General features: G+C 39.0%; 1 protein-coding gene across 5 annotated transcripts in view; it reads right to left on the bottom strand.

Annotated features, from left to right (window-relative positions):
- The window catches only part of chd9 (chromodomain helicase DNA binding protein 9), a 106,916-nt gene that overhangs the window by 18,888 nt on the left and 72,060 nt on the right, over positions 1-15,968 (bottom strand). For all 5 annotated transcript variants that reach the window (XM_087793526.1, XM_087793525.1, XM_087793528.1 and 2 more), the window contains 12 exons: positions 14,604-14,847; positions 12,924-13,100; positions 12,710-12,853; positions 10,799-11,054; positions 10,243-10,453; positions 9,974-10,169; positions 9,049-9,231; positions 6,895-7,080; positions 5,698-5,808; positions 5,407-5,606; positions 5,140-5,339; positions 3,798-3,957 (listed from right to left, as the gene is read on the bottom strand). In XM_087793526.1, the coding sequence (XP_087649652.1) occupies positions 3,798-3,957; positions 5,140-5,339; positions 5,407-5,606; positions 5,698-5,808; positions 6,895-7,080; positions 9,049-9,231; positions 9,974-10,169; positions 10,243-10,453; positions 10,799-11,054; positions 12,710-12,853; positions 12,924-13,100; positions 14,604-14,847 (2,268 nt within the window). The remainder of the gene's footprint in view (positions 1-3,797; positions 3,958-5,139; positions 5,340-5,406; positions 5,607-5,697; positions 5,809-6,894; positions 7,081-9,048; positions 9,232-9,973; positions 10,170-10,242; positions 10,454-10,798; positions 11,055-12,709; positions 12,854-12,923; positions 13,101-14,603; positions 14,848-15,968) is intronic.

Below are 15,968 nucleotides of genomic sequence, written 5' to 3'. Positions count from 1 at the left end.
ATATTAAAAAGCTCTTGAAATAACCATCTTTCCACAAGCTGCTACAGATGCTGCCAAAAGGAGTCAACTGGAAGAGAAACTGATAGTGGTACTAATAATATTCATAACTGTTTGTTCTAGCTCGCGAGACACATTCATATGTGAATCAAGACATAAAAATGTTTGCAGCCTTTCTCCGGGCAAACGACCGACAATCTTATCCAGTTACAAAAATGATTTCCTCATAAAGTTGGTTCGTCATTGAAGGAAGGAAACCAGTTAAAGACTTTCACAACACTGACCTGACAGAGGATAAAACAACAGAACTAAAACACTATGATTATTATTAAGAGACCATTTTTCTTTTTTTTAGCATTTGAAATATCATTGAAATGAGTGTTAAATTGTAATGCCATCAACGGGACAGCAGGTGGCAGTAGTGTTCTAAAACTTGCTTAAACATCTCTTAGCAAGAAGGAAGAAAGTCAAAGTCAATCTTCAAGAGTCTTTTTAAGATTTTTACGATCAGGAATAACCAGTGAGCAGCGTGGAAGCGATGTTTGGCCAAATAAATCCGACCGTAGAGCTGTGAAAATTTCCCCAAAGACTTTGGGACCAAATTTCATGCTGGGAAATTTGAGATTCTTAAAAGTTTGAAGTGAAACCTCTTTCATCACTGGGAGAGGCTGATTTCAATGGACGTTTTTTATCTCATAATGTTGATCAAACACTTGTCAATAAATTATCTTTATTGATTCATTTGAATCGCTCAAACGGCCCATCACTGTTGTGAATAAAAAGCGCTCCGTGACTCACTGAGGAAGCCGTTAAAACACACTGACAAGCAACACTTCATTAAGTCTGCCAGAATGATTCAGGAGCGACTCGTCGGGATCCTGGAAGTCCACTTCATCAAAGGCCGGACCGGCAGCAGCAGAAGATCCCCTCAGCGGCTTCACTTTCCTCCTCCTGTCAGCGCATCCCTTTATCACCCGGCAGACGCTCGCAGCCATCGTGACGGAGGTGGAGTGGAGCCGTCGGAGGGTTGAGATGATCTCACCAGCCTCGACCTCGGAGCTCTTGGCTACGTCAACAAGCTGGATTTAAGAGAGCGTTGCCCGAGGAACGAGAAGCGACTGAAGACTGTCTGCCTATGAAAGCGTATCAGTGCCATCGGAATATTGCACGGTTTGAATTTAACGTTTTAAAAATGCTGCTGTTTTTAGCATTTTATTGTGTTATTAAATTATTTATATATCAAGAGATTGAATTTGTTTCTATTGAATATTTGAATTTGTACTTTGAAAGGTTGGAATCTTTTCAAATAATTTGATTGAAAAAAAAAAAACAATGTCAAGATTAATAGACAACAGATCCTTGCTGAGTAATACTACAGATCCTTGCTGAGTAATACTACAGAGCCTTGCGAGTAATACTACAGAGCCTCGCAGAGTAATACTACGGAACCTCGCAGAGTAATACTACAGAGCCTTGCAGAGTAATACTACGGAGCCTTGCAGAGAAATACTACAGAGCCTTGCAGAGAAATACTACGGAACCTCGCAGAGTAATACTACAGAGCCTTGCAGAGTAATACTACAGAGCCTCGCAGAGTAATACTACAGAGCCTCGCAGAGTAATACTACGGAACCTCGCAGAGTAATACTACAGAGCCTTGCAGAGTAATACTACAGAGCCTCGCAGAGTAATACTACGGAACCTCGCAGAGTAATACTACAGAGCCTTGCAGAGTAATACTACAGAGCCTCGCAGAGTAATACTATGGAACCTCGCAGAGTAATACTACAGAGCCTTGCAGAGAAATACTACAGAGCCTTGCAGAGAAATACTACGGAGCCTCGCGAAGTAATACTACAGAGCCTCACGAAATAATACTACAGAGCCTCGTAGAGAAATACTACAGAGCCTCGCCGAGTAATACTACAGAGCCTTGCTGAGTAATACTACAGAACTTTGCAGAATAATACTACAGAGCCTGGCCAAGAAATACTACAGTGCCTCACAGAGTAATACTAAAGAGTCCACAAAGTATTACTACCGAGCCTCGCGAGGTACAACAGAGCCTTGCAAAGTAATACTACAGAGCCTTGTACAGTAATACTATGGAGTCTCGGGAGTAATACTACAGAGCCCTGAGGAGTATTACTACAGAGATTAAAGTTTTATTATTATTAATGTCAATTTCTTTTTCAATTCTTGACCTTTTCAATTCAATTTAAAATCGTTGAATACTTGATTATAAGCCTCTGACACAAACCTCTCACTTGTAAGGCAGATTTACTGGCTCTCACACAATTTTTATTTCACTAAATTTGAAATGACATCTTTTTTTCTCATCACCTCTTTTATCAAACGACAACTCATTGACTTAAAAAACACAATGTCAAGACTTATACGTGTTATCTAACAACACAAACTAGCTAGATTTATTCAGCTCATACAAATATGTACTGAAATACATTTACTTTGAACCACAGAAATCCCTATAAATCTTACATTTAAGGATAATTTTTCAGCGAAAACCACTTGTCCCGGCGGTGACTCCTCTGACCCACATATACAGTAAGAAGTAACACTCGCACACTAGCAAAACAAAACAAAAAAACCCTCGCAACATTCCAGCTCCTCAAACTGACGACGTTGACATCAGCAGACTTTGCTGACTGTGTGACCCATTTGCCAGGCGCGCTGCACAAACCGGACAATCCCTGGATTCAGCGCGACCGGGCCGCCAGACAAAGGGGAACTTTCTATGGAGGCTAGAGTTTCTAAAGCGGAGTGGACACAAGAGCTAGAAAGAAAACGTGAATAAGCCTTCTTAGAATCACAGCCCAACATTGTCCGTGCCAGAAAATAATAACAATAATGAAACGTTTGGATTGAATTTTAAGTTTAATAAGTTATTAATACGTCAATAATTTCTACGATTTAATGTATATAGCATAATAAACATTAACAAATCAGGTTTTTTTTTATATTAATATGGTTTCTTTTGACTCATTTATGCTTAAAAAGTGTTGGTGGAGAATATTTGATTGACAAACACACATTTAAAATGGTGTTTTTGGGGTTAATTTTGTGATTAATGCAGCTTTATCAAAAGAAAAACAATACGTTTGACAAGACTACATTTTCTTCATATACATATATATAAATATATATATATATATAGTTTGTGATATTTCTGTTTGGTGGTGTGCCATGTGATTTTTGAAACACTGACCTAGTCAAGGACTTTAAATTAACTCAAAATGCTGGCTTGTTCAGTTCTTCTTTAATTAGATTAATGAATATTATTTTCATAAACTGATTAGTTGCCAGGAAAACTGTGCTCAAATATACCAAATATTTAATTCCAGGAGAAGGTAACAACGATATTTATAATATAATAATCTAATTTGCAAAGTTATTTAAGAGAAACGGATACAAACTATAATTTCTGGACACTGGCTACGTTTAAAAATAGTTATTGAGGCCACTCTTGTCTATAAGCTGCATGTGTTGAAACATTGCAACACTATTAAAGTACAGTATTAAGGTTTTATCTATCTATCTATCCAGCCATCCATCCATCCATCTAATCACACAGAAAGATGGATGGAACAAGAAAAACATAAAATAAATGCCTTTTCCAAACCCATGCTTGTAATACAGCAGTAAAACGGGCACATAAGATAAATAGCCAGCCTATGAGAACATCTGGATTTGTTACCTTCTCGATCATCTACAAACATAATTTCATTAGATTCAAGTCCTGACTCTCGTCACTGACACTCGACTGAACGCCAGACACTCACTTGTTGCAGTGATGCTTGAGGTGCTTCTTGTAGCCGTCGTCCTGCAGCATGTGCTCGGGGTTGTGTTTCCTCAGCCACTCGGCCTTGTGGATGTCGAAGGAGCTGGACTGGGTCTTCATCTTCTTGCCCTTCCTGCCCCGGGGCACTGGTGCCGACAAGCCTGGAGCAAGAATCCATCGTTTTAGAGCCGTCACAGAGCGTTAGCAGAGGCACACGTGTCACTTTATTTCAACTTCTGGTTTAAGAAATTTAAATGGTGTATAGCGTTTAATATATTTTTAACTATGTCTGAAGTCAGTAGGTGTGATGATCAAACGTGATTTTGTTTTCATAAACAAGACATTTTTTAATTTGTTATTTGTAGAATTTAACATTATCCAGTATGATTTCAAGAGTTGTTCCGACGTTGATATCTCAATTTATGTCAATTTCTTGGGACATATTTATACATCAAAACACACAAAATTTGTTTATAAAAGTGATTATTTGTTTATCGAGTCATAGTAGATTATACTAAAGTATTTTGGTATCAGGCTGAAATTGTAAAATATTGGTAGGGTGTGCATTAAATAATTGAGAATATATTGAGGTATAATATTCCACATTCAAGTTTTGTGTTATATATTGAAATACATTAAAATATTGTACGTATGAAAACAAATATTTCTTTAAAATGTACTTTAAATAGGCCATTACAAAGAAAACCCCTAGTTGAAGAATGATGACGTGTTTGAAATGGAATGGATGATTTATAAAACTACCCAACACAAGAGAGAACTATATATTATATTCAACTGGAGAAAATGTACTTGTTCTGAAACTTAAAACAAATAAAATATGTGCAAAAAAATCCTTTGTTTTATTATTTTCCCAAGGTTTTCCTAATGTGTGTTTTTTTGTTAAATAAAACGTTTTAAAAATAGAATTATTAGTTTTAACATGTATTTAGCTCAAATTAATTTGTGTAGTGACATCATAAAAAAAGTGCGAAAGAAGCTTCTATGCATTTGAAAATACAGATCATTTAAAATGAAAAATATGAAATAATTACTACATTATTTAATATTTAATTCCAACTCTATGGAGGTGCCATCAGAATATTGAATTGTAGAATTCAACAGTTAAAGGTTAAATTTGTTACATTTTAATTTCAATTATTCAATTCTTTTTTATTTTTATCCTTTTAAATTGAAAATCTAATTCTTAGCCTTGTGTACTAATAGAGGCTGAATATTGAATAATTAAAATAAAACTATAACATATTCAACCTTTCAATATTTGAGCGATTAAATTGAATAATAATAATATTCTCATGGGACACCAAAGCGTTCCTGAAGTTTACCGAGATGGTTCTGCAGCTCCCTGGTCTGTCCGTCCTCAGACGGGGCGATCAGGTCCCACATGAAGCCCTTGATCTTGTCGTCCCCGCGGTAGTGGACCAGACAGTAGGAGAGCAGAGCCCTGCAGATGGACTCCACGTCCTTGTCCGTCAGCTGCTTCTTGAAGCGCCCGTGAGTGAGAACGTCCTTCCAACGACCCCAGCTGAAGAAAGAGGAAAAAAATGGATTTAAGGAAATGATTTCTGGAGTTCCGTCGCGGTCGCTCGTACCCGTATACGAGCAGGTTCTTCTCCACCCTGAAGCACTCGGTCCGCCCGTAGCTGTTGAGGCGGTCGTGGTTTCGCCTGAGTTTGGGTTTGCCGTCCTCGCTGTCGCTGTCGCCCTCGGACAGCTCCGCCAGCTCGTCCTTGGTGGCGCTGAAGGGCCGGGTCTGCTTGCGGACGCGGGGGGTGTCGATAACCAAGCTGTTCTGTTAATGAATTATTCAAATAGAAAAACGTTTTATAGAAGAAAAAAAAACCTCCAGCATTTCACCGCGTCATTAATAATGAACAACTCACTCTTCCGTTGACCGTTTCCATGTCCAGGTCGGCCTTCTTCGCCCACTTGTCCCAGAAATTGGGGTCGTCCAGGGAAATGTCGGTACGGTTCCCAGACGCCACGAAACTGGCCTGAGGACAAAATAAAAACATGAAATCCTCTTGATAGCAGCCAGTTTTTTTTTAAAACGTGATTTATAAATTAAGTAAAATGCAACGGTTCCTCACTTATTGTGGGGCGAAGGTTCTGAAATCCCCTTCCTCGCACTCAACAAAACAAATTGCCTTTTTTAATGTCTATTTAAACGTCTGATCTATAAGCAACATGTCTTAAATATGAAGCTTAAATTATCAACTTTGCTAAAAGTCTACATTCAGATGTTGTGATATTTTGTGAGATAATAATCAAAATCCTCCAGAAGAGAATATAGATTTTGTATCGTCATAAATATGTCAAGTTTGATAATGACAGACACATTTTAAAGTATATATTTTATTTAGTATTGTTTTGATTGTTTAAGCGCTTTGTAACCCTGGTCTGGAAAAGCGCTATATAAATATAAATTAATTACTTACTTATATTTTGGCTAAAATATGATGTTTTAATTATTTATTTCTCTAGAATTCTACATTCAACCATTATATTTTCTGGGACAGTTGTCCACATGCTGATAAAAACTGTAAAAATACTTGACTGAAACGACATCTTGATAAATTGTTGACTCACAAACTTTAGAAAATACTATGTTTTTTCAAAATAAAACACATTTAAGTAAGAAAGTAAGTAATAAGTAAGTAATTTAAGGCAGTGAGAATCAATAAAAAAATAATGTATTGTCTGTTGGGCCCAGTTACGAAGTAGATAGATGGATAAACTTTATTATAATACCGCTGTTGTGTTAAAAGGGTTAACTAACGATGACTCGATCACTTGTCCTATGAAAGATGGATAGAGACACTTTTGGTTGATTCTGAACAGCTCCTGTGATGCTTTGCCGCCCAGCTAACTGATCACTTTTGATATAGCAACATAGAAGTAAAATATAAGTACAGTATTCTCATAAATGATTCTCTAAATAGAGTATTGTGTAGAAAGGCATCCTGGGAGGTCATTGTTTTTTGTAAGTAGGTGCAGTACTTCGTTCGTACCACTAAAGTATGTGAACAAGTTTTCCCGTTTGTAACAGTGTACCTGCTCCATGCTTTTGCTCGTCTCACCTTAGCAAATGTGGACCCGCGTCCCTCGGACTCGATGGTGATGGTTTTGGTTCTGCGCTGCAGGATCTGGTCGATGTCCTCCTCGCAGAACTTGGCCCCTTCGTCCTCCTCGTCCATGATGGCGCCGTAGGCACCGCGTCGCAGCAGGTCCTCGATCTCCTTCTTGGACAGCGGCTGCTGTGTGGCCTGCAAACAAAAAAGAAAAAAAAAAAAGGGCGACATTGATACGATCCGTTATATTTTCTGTGTTTTTTATTAAATCTCAAATCTTCGCTTCAATCACAAGCAGGATTTCTTAGAAGCACTGCTGTGACGGCAGTAAGAGCAACTTAATATATCCGCCCACACACTCTTTCACATGCCCACGAATTCCATCCGGAATAGCTTCAAATTGAGTTTATTGAGGATTCCTCCAAGGCATGTTTTTGAGAAAAATCAAATCTTGTTTGACCGTTTATTTATTATTCAGTTTTCATTCAGGTTTGAGGGCGATGATGAACCAACATCCCCCTCATCGCCTGCATCCTTTGGTTCCTCTGCTCGGACCGTTTCATCACGAGGGCTCTTTATTTCTCCATTTTATCACGAGTGCTCCAACTTTATTTGGTCACATCCAATAAACACCAGGTTGTTGTGCGTTAAATTGTTTTTTTTTAAATGTCAAATAAAACAGATCTTAAAGTAAATTCAACCATTACATGAATGAAGCCCAATGAAGTAAAACCATCTTCTCGTGTGAACCAAAAAGATTAAAAAATCTCCAGCTTTTCATCAAATTCCATAGTTTCCTCATTATGTTTTTGGAGGTTTTCTTCAATGTATTAACACCAACAATATACATTTAAATCCGTCCGACCTTTCATCTGACACACCCAGTTTTCTTCTTTACTGGGAAGAAAAACAACATTTATTTATTTATTTTCGATCTTGTCTCTTCAATCAGTTTTAGTAAAATGTTTTATACGGGAATCATTTTGAGTGTAGTTATAAATTCTACCGTTGACTCAAACAACATATATTTTCTTTTATATGTTTTCAACTGTAATCCAACAATTTCCAACTGTAATCCAACAATTTCCAACTGTAATCCAACAATTTCCAACTATAATCAAACAATTTCCAACTATAATCCAACAATTTCCAACTATAATCAATCAATTTCCAACTGTAATCCAACAATTTCCAACTGTAATCCAACAATTTCCAACTGTAATCCAACAATTTCCTACTGTAATCAAACAATTTCCAACTATAATCAAACAATTTCCAACTGTTATCCAACAATTTCCAACTGTAATCCAACAATTTCCTACTGTAATCAAACAATTTCCAACTGTAATCAAACAATTTCCAACTATAATCAAACAATTTCCAACTATAATCAAACAATTTCCAACTATAATCAAACAATTTCCAACTATAATCCAACAATTTCCAACTACAATCAAACAATTTTTAACAAACAATTAAACTGTAAACAGTTTATTAGAATCAAACAATTTTTAGTTGATCAAACAAGATAATTAAGAGATTGAAATCGATCAGAGAGAACAGTTCTTAAAATCTCTGCATTTTATTTATACATTTATATATTTAACTAAAAAATAACATCTACTTCATATTTACATTGATGTTATTTTATTTATTAAGCATTAATGTTACATAATGCTTCGTTGTTTATAATATGAACATCATGCATGTTGTGTGATTCACGCGATTCAACTGCGAATCTTACACTTGGTTCTCTTCAAACCTCACATTTACTACAATGACAAACCTGTGATGCTCCCGTGAACCAAACCTGAGCAGAAAACATAAGTATTTTGGCTGTTAAATGTACCAACGAGGCGAGTCACGATGACAGATCCATCGATAAAGATGAAGTGGAAATGAAACAATCGGCTCCACTGGAGACGCCGTTTAAATAAAGTAAAGACGACGTGAAAATTAAATCCTTCTGAATGATTGTTCCGAGCGTTTAACTCAGATTTCATTAACTCCGACAGTTGGACCTCACAAATCTTCGACCACATTCAATTTGTCACGCAGTTCTTTAGACACAATTACTGAACCTCTTTGGAAATAACTCTTAATAAATGACTACATAACTGTGATTCTACGACTTAAAGAGCGTCGATCCATGTTGAGACTCACCCCTCCGCCGGTGGCTCCTCCCAGGCTGTTGTCGCGTCCACTCATGCTCTGTAGCACAGCTTTGTCCAGACCCAGCTTGAGGCTGGCGCGATCGAACATCTCTCGCTCGTACGAGTTCCGGGTGATCAGTCGGTAAACCTTCACCGCCTTGTTCTGACCGATCCGATGGCAGCGAGCCTGGGCCTGAGTGCGGGAAATTCAAAAAGAGAGTCCGATTATTCCGGCTGGTAGAAGCACCAATATTCAACAATACTCGACCGCAAATGTTTATTACATTTATGTCGTCTCTAAATCCACACTTACTCTTACTACTCTAAATAGTTGTTTGAATTTCCCCCTTAAATATTATTCAGATATATTTTACTTGAATATTTTATTAATACTTTCTATACCTGCTTAATAAAACTGGAAACTACACTTATACTACTAGTATAACCTGAAAATTCAATCTTTTTTTCAACAAATTTTCGTTTAATATCCTGTTTATACCGTTTAAAAATACTTTTTCGCACCCTCTAAAGAGTAGATTTGCTCACCTGTAAACTTAAAGTCTATAATATTACTACATGAACACATGTTTCAAATTTAGGAGTACAGTGAGGTCGTTCACCTTGAACCGGAGACAACACAAGGGTTAGCCATTGATTTTTTTCGTTTAATATTTTTTTAAATAGTGTGAAACAAATACATTTCTTTATTGAAAAATATATTATTATAACATTATATTAATATTTAAATATTCACAGCATTTTTGTGTTTCAATTACTTTCAGGACGCTAAAAGGCTAAAATCCTGCGAGATCCCTGCGACGACTGAGGACAAGAGGATACAGTCGACTCCAGCAGCTTTTAAAAGCCAACACATGGCCCCTTCATACCTTCTATTTGTATACAATTCTTTATGACTTGTGCTAATCTTGTCGTACCTGCAGGTCATTCTGCGGGTTCCAGTCAGAGTCGAAGATGATGCAGGTGTCGGCCGCAGTGAGGTTGATTCCCAAACCTCCCGCTCTGGTGCAGAGGAGGAACACGAAGCGGTCCGAGTCGGGCTTGCTGAAGCGGTCGATGGCCGCCTGCCTCATGTTTCCACGGACTCGTCCGTCGATGCGCTCGTAGAGGTACCTGTAAGGGGAAACAAAAAATAATCGCACACACCAGCTAGAGACACCGGTTATTCCATATCTTCACAAGGTACCTTTTCTGGATGAGGTAGTCTTCCAAGATGTCCAGACAGCGCACCATTTGGGAGAAGATGAGGACCTTGTGGCCGCCGGCCTTCATCTTAGGAAGCAGCTTGTCGATGAGGACCAGCTTTCCGGCAGACTGGACCATCGCTTGGAGGTGAAAGTCGAGGGCGCAGGGGCTGCACACCTCCTTGAAGTCTTCCAGGATCTTCTCTTCCGCTCCTGAACCAGAGGGAGAACAATGAGGAAGACGGAAGTAGAAACACTTCTACAATGATTTAGAATAAATATGATCATAATGATGCAAGTACAATTTTTTTCCCTTCCAGTTCATTCAATATGGTTTACATTCTCCTGAATCGCAGTGAAATGGTGAGTAAACAAGGACTTGAAAAAAGAGAGATAGTGACAGATTCAGCACATATGGCCACATCATTGAGCAGTCTACACAATCCCTCGAGGTATCAAATTATACTTAGCATCATAATCTGCTTAAGCGAGCCCACGACAGACTGAACGGGAAGTTTTCGGAGAGAGAAACCTGCCGGCAGAACCACAACCACCCACCTTTGATGAGGTAGGGATGGTTGCAACACTTTCTCAGCTCCATCACAGTGTTGACCAGGTTAGGCATGTTCTGTTGGCCGGCGCCTTTGGCCAGGAAGGTGAAGTTCTTCTCCAGGATGGCTCGGTAGTATTTCTTCTGGATGTTGGTGAGCTCCACCTCGACGATGGTCTCTTCTTTCGGGGCCAGCTTCTTCTCCACGTCCTCCTTCAGACGACGCAGCATCATCGGCTTCAAGATTCCCTGAAGCTTTTGGACCTTTTCGGAGATAGAGACCACAAAGAAGGCGGTTTACTTTTCTTTTCTTCTCTGTTGCCCTGTCTATTGCCTTTAAGAGTGTGCCAAAAGCCGTGTGCTGAGCCCCCGCCTGTTCACCCCGCTGATGGGCTTCGCCAGGAAAGAGAAGTTTAATTTAGGATTTTTTCTTCTTCTTATGAACCTTTTGCTCCACATCATGGACCGAACCATTCCATTTATAGTATTGGTTTTACCCAGCCTGACCCGGTGGCAAATACATCCACATACCACCTTCCTATCCACAAAAGAAGTATCTTGTTTTTGGAAAAAAAAACTGGAGGAGTCAGAATATCAGATTAGATTAGAATAGACTTCCTTTATTAGTCCCACAAGGGGACACTTTTAGAAAAATGGCAATTTAAGATTTCATTTAATATTTAATTCTAGATCAGAGATAGCATGGCTGCAGCTTGGGCGCACAAATCATCCATCCTCCCTAACACAATGCAACTGTCCAATATTTCCTCTCCCAAAAGGAGTCTGCTGAGCCCCCGCCTGTTCACCCTGCTAATGCACTTTGCCAGGAAAAAGGAAGTTTAAGTAAGTCTTTTAAAACATTTGGGATTTCCAGAACCTTTTATTAACCAAGGTGACTGCCAACAGGGATGAAGTTACCTACAATATGCTACAGTAATAGTTCCACTTTCAAAACGCGTCCTTAACTACCAGCCTTGGGACTTTTCAGGTGATAACATGGAGGGGGCTTTTCTTACTCTTTCCACACATTCAACATCTTCTGTGGCCATGTGTGCCATGAACCAGCTCAGCTCTCAACACCAGCTTTTGGACGGAACAACTTGAGGGATAGACACATCATAGACATCATGGCGGCAGCAGCAGCTTGGCTGTATTCACAGCTGGGCGCAGAAATGATCAATCCTCCTGAACTCCATGGTACACAAACTCCATAATCTTAGCTTGAACTTCTTCTACAACTTGATGCTGGACTCCATGTCAACAAAACCATTAGCTATAAGGGCACACAAAAAGTACTCCTCCCATCACAATTGGTTCTCCCCAAAGCTATGTACTGAGCCCCCTCCTGTTCACCCTTCCGATGTGAATCACCAGACAGAAAGAGAAGTTAAAGATTAGTTTTTTCCTCCACATTGAACTCAATACTGGATGGGACCATTCCTAGTTTTTTAAGTTTACCCAACAAACTCCCCTTCCTTCTACGCAAGAAGTATCTTTTTCTCAACACTTTAAACATGTTCATGAAGCCTACACTTGTGTCAATCATTACTGATGTTTTTTCCTATCAACCCAACAGATTATATGTTCAGGTCTCAGATCCAGAGGTGTCACAGCACATCCTACCTGGTCGAACCCAGTTCTCTATCATGTTTATATGTTGAACACGTCCTTTTTAAGCTTGTACCTTATGGTTTCTTTTGAGAATTCTTGGTTATAAATTAATCACCCAGACCTTTCAGGAATTGTTTTTTAAAACACCTGATTCGGCATAAAAACCAGAAAAAGGTTTTATATTGCGGAGCCAAGTTTAAACCCACTATAAATAAATGAGAAGCATTGGTCATGTTCTCTGAATAACCAGGTATGACTTCAGTGGTTCTATTCAGAGAACCATTGATCATCACCGCAAGCTTCCTCACCTGCTCCTCCGTCTTCAGGTCTCCAAACTCCTGCATGAAGGTGCTCTCGGAGGGAAAGCGCGCTGGTTCCAGGAAGTGGAGAAGACTGAAGAGCTCCTCCACGGTGTTCTGAAGAGGAGTTCCCGTCAGAAGGACCTTGTCCTCCTGCAAAGAAACAACCAGAACTATTAAATTCAATTCAAATTTTTCGTTAGGAAAAAGGTGGGTCATTTACCAGATTCATCAGTTTAAATCCTTCTAGCAGCTTGCAGTTTTTGTTCTTCAGTCGGTGGGCCTCGTCGATGATACAGCAGCGCCACTCGATGGCGTTGAGCTCGGGACACCCGCCCAGGATCATCTCGAACGTGGTGATGACGGCTTGAAACTTGTAGGCACCTCGTATTGCACGGCCCTGGAAGGTGGACGGAGCGAGAGGACATGTTGAGGAGAAATGTTTGTTTTTTTTAATACATAAGTGTGCAGTCTTCTTCGCCGTCTCCTCACCAGGATATGACATCATATCCACCAACTGCTCTTCATTCGGTGTTTGTCAATAAAGCTAGACCTTCCCTCTCTCGCCCCTCCGCCGCCGGCTCCCTTCTCGATTTATATCTATCACCTTGGCAACAATCCTCCGGGGACACTCAGTTATTCAGTAACTCCCTCCCACATACAGGCAGCAGTGGCGGCGGCGGAGAAGCCGCTCCCCCCCCCCCCTCTCCGATGCCCGAGAAGTACTGATGACACCGTTTTGCTCTCGGGGGCTGAAATCACAGGCTTCCTGGGAAACAGGCTGCCGGTGCTATACTGGTCTGCCGTCGCTAAAATTAATTTCGCCCGCAGCCTCCCGTCGCCGCATCACAAAGAGCCGTCTCCTGTCAACTTGTTCTCGTTTAGCGGCGCTTTGCAGTTTAGATTTTTACGATGATGAGCATCAGTGGGGAATCAGCTCTTCTGCCGTGGATCGCACGTTTCATTATTTGCTCATCAGTTTTGTGTCAATCTTTTTTTCCTGAACAAAACACCATGGAGTTTGAGACTCGAGCCATTCTCTCCTGTGTTATTGTTTTTATTTTACTATCATTTCATGATAGTTCATTATAGTTATTATTTTAAATATGTGTACTTTATGTCTTATTTAATGTATATGCATTATATGCGTATTATTATTTTTTTTAATATCAATTCAATTAATTTCACAGAGGAATCCAAGACACCATTTACTTTTATTATATTTTATCGTGTTGTTCTTATGCTACTGCATTTTTATTATGGATCTTTATTGTATTTATGTTTTTTAATCTATTTTTTTGTATCTTAAAGTGTCCTTGTTCTTGAGTTTGGAATGGCGCCTTAAAATCAAATACATTATTCATATTATTATTAATTAAGAGGGAAAAAAATTAAACAATTTAACTTTAATAGTCTTTATTTTTTTAACAAGGTTTTTATCCGTAACAGTGGAAGATCTTAAGGTGAAATCAGAGATAACCGGTTGTAAATTTACAAATGGACTAAATGTTTTTAAAAGTGAATAGATTTATTTCAATTAACCACTTTTTTCAAATCAATCTAATGAATATACATTTAATTGAAATGATCTAAAAACATTTTCGTGAATACTTTCGGGGGGGAAAGTTAGGTAGAACTTTATTGAGTATGTGTCATGCAAAGTTTTAATATTTAACTTTATCATTTCACACAAAACTGATTCACAGTCCAGTCCTGTTAACGGACCAACATTTATTTAATTTGCTGATAGGACAGTTTTTTTGCAATTAAATTTCTTCCATTTATCCCAGCAGAAGCTTCTTTTTTAACGACAAAGTTAAATGTGTGTTTCCACAGGACTCGGCACTGTATTTATGACACCCACAAACACAACGATCATGCATTAATACGTTTAAAAGTGTACCTGTGCATCCCTGAAATACATCTCATACTGCTGCAGCATCTGCCGGCTGACCACGCTTCCGTGGTAGACGATGACGTTGAGATAAGTCCAAGTGCGAAACTCCCGCTCCCAGTTGGCGATGGTGGACAGCGGGGCGATGATGAGGAACGGACCTTTGATGCCGACGCGACAGATTTCCTCCAGGAACGTGATGGACTGGATGGTTTTACCCAGACCCATCTCGTCTGCCAGGATACAGTTCCGCCTGACGGGATGGACGAAAACGAAAGGGGTTAAAAGGATGAACAGAAGTTAAACTTATTCCTGGTTAAGACATTTCAAATGATCAATATATCTTTTACTCAATATCAACATGAAATACAGCTGAGATTTATTTTGAATTTTGGACATGGTCCTGGTGCAGCATTGAGATTGAAGACGACATAAAAGACCTGTGCCAGGTAAGTTAAATGTTAACAGACTGGCGAAAAGTCTTCCTGGTAAACATATGTGCTTCCAACAAATAACCTGCTTTAACAACATCTCTTCCAGATCAAATTAAATTAAATATTTTGTCATTGATTCACCTGATTTGCCACAGGTTTAAATAATAAAAGTTATATGTAATGTAGGCACTACAACATATTTTTTGGAAGAAAAAAAAAAATCAAATTCATTTGATGCTATTTCTTAGAAGAATCAAATTCCTCTGATGCTTTTCTTTTTTTTAAAGAATCAAATTCGTTTGGTGCTATTTCTTAATAGAATCAAATTCCTTTGATCATATTTTTTTAAAGAATCAAATTCCTTTAATGCCATTTTCTTTAGATAGAATCAAATTCGTTTGGTGTTTTTTCTTAAAAAGAATCAAATTCCTTTGGTGGCATTTTCTAAAACAATCAAATTGATTTCATAGTATTACTTAAAACAAGCAAATTCCTTCGAGAGCATTACTAAAAATGACCAAATTCCTTAGAAGCGGCACATGTAAGAAAAGGCAAAGAAAAAGGGGAAACAAAAACCTTATAGAAACTGTAGAACACGGTAGAAAAAGGTGAGACGCAAAGATAAAAGCTTTAGCAGCATCAGAACCAGGAGAAGCTCAGCTGCGTGGAAAATCACAACAGCGTGTGTTTAGCTGTCCAGTGGGTGGTGGCATTATGTCTTGATGCTAATTGTAACGTGCGGATATTCCCACAGGTCTCTTAAGCCGCTTTCCACTTCTGATGAATCTCCGTGCGTAGGCTCGCGCAAACTTCAACATGTTCGCGCAAAACACGACCAATTCCCAGGGTTAATGCGGGCACACGGATACCTGGTACCCCAGATGTTCCGGCGGTCGTAGGCGGAAATGAAAGGAAATTGCTGCTGAACTGCAGCGCACCT

Source organism: Callionymus lyra, chromosome 6 (assembly GCF_982586985.1).
Source record: "Callionymus lyra chromosome 6, fCalLyr1.hap1.1, whole genome shotgun sequence".
In the NCBI taxonomy this organism is placed as follows: domain Eukaryota; kingdom Metazoa; phylum Chordata; class Actinopteri; order Syngnathiformes; family Callionymidae; genus Callionymus; species Callionymus lyra.
The sequence above is the reverse complement of the archived record's forward strand: the minus strand, read 5'-3'. Positions and strand labels throughout refer to the sequence as shown.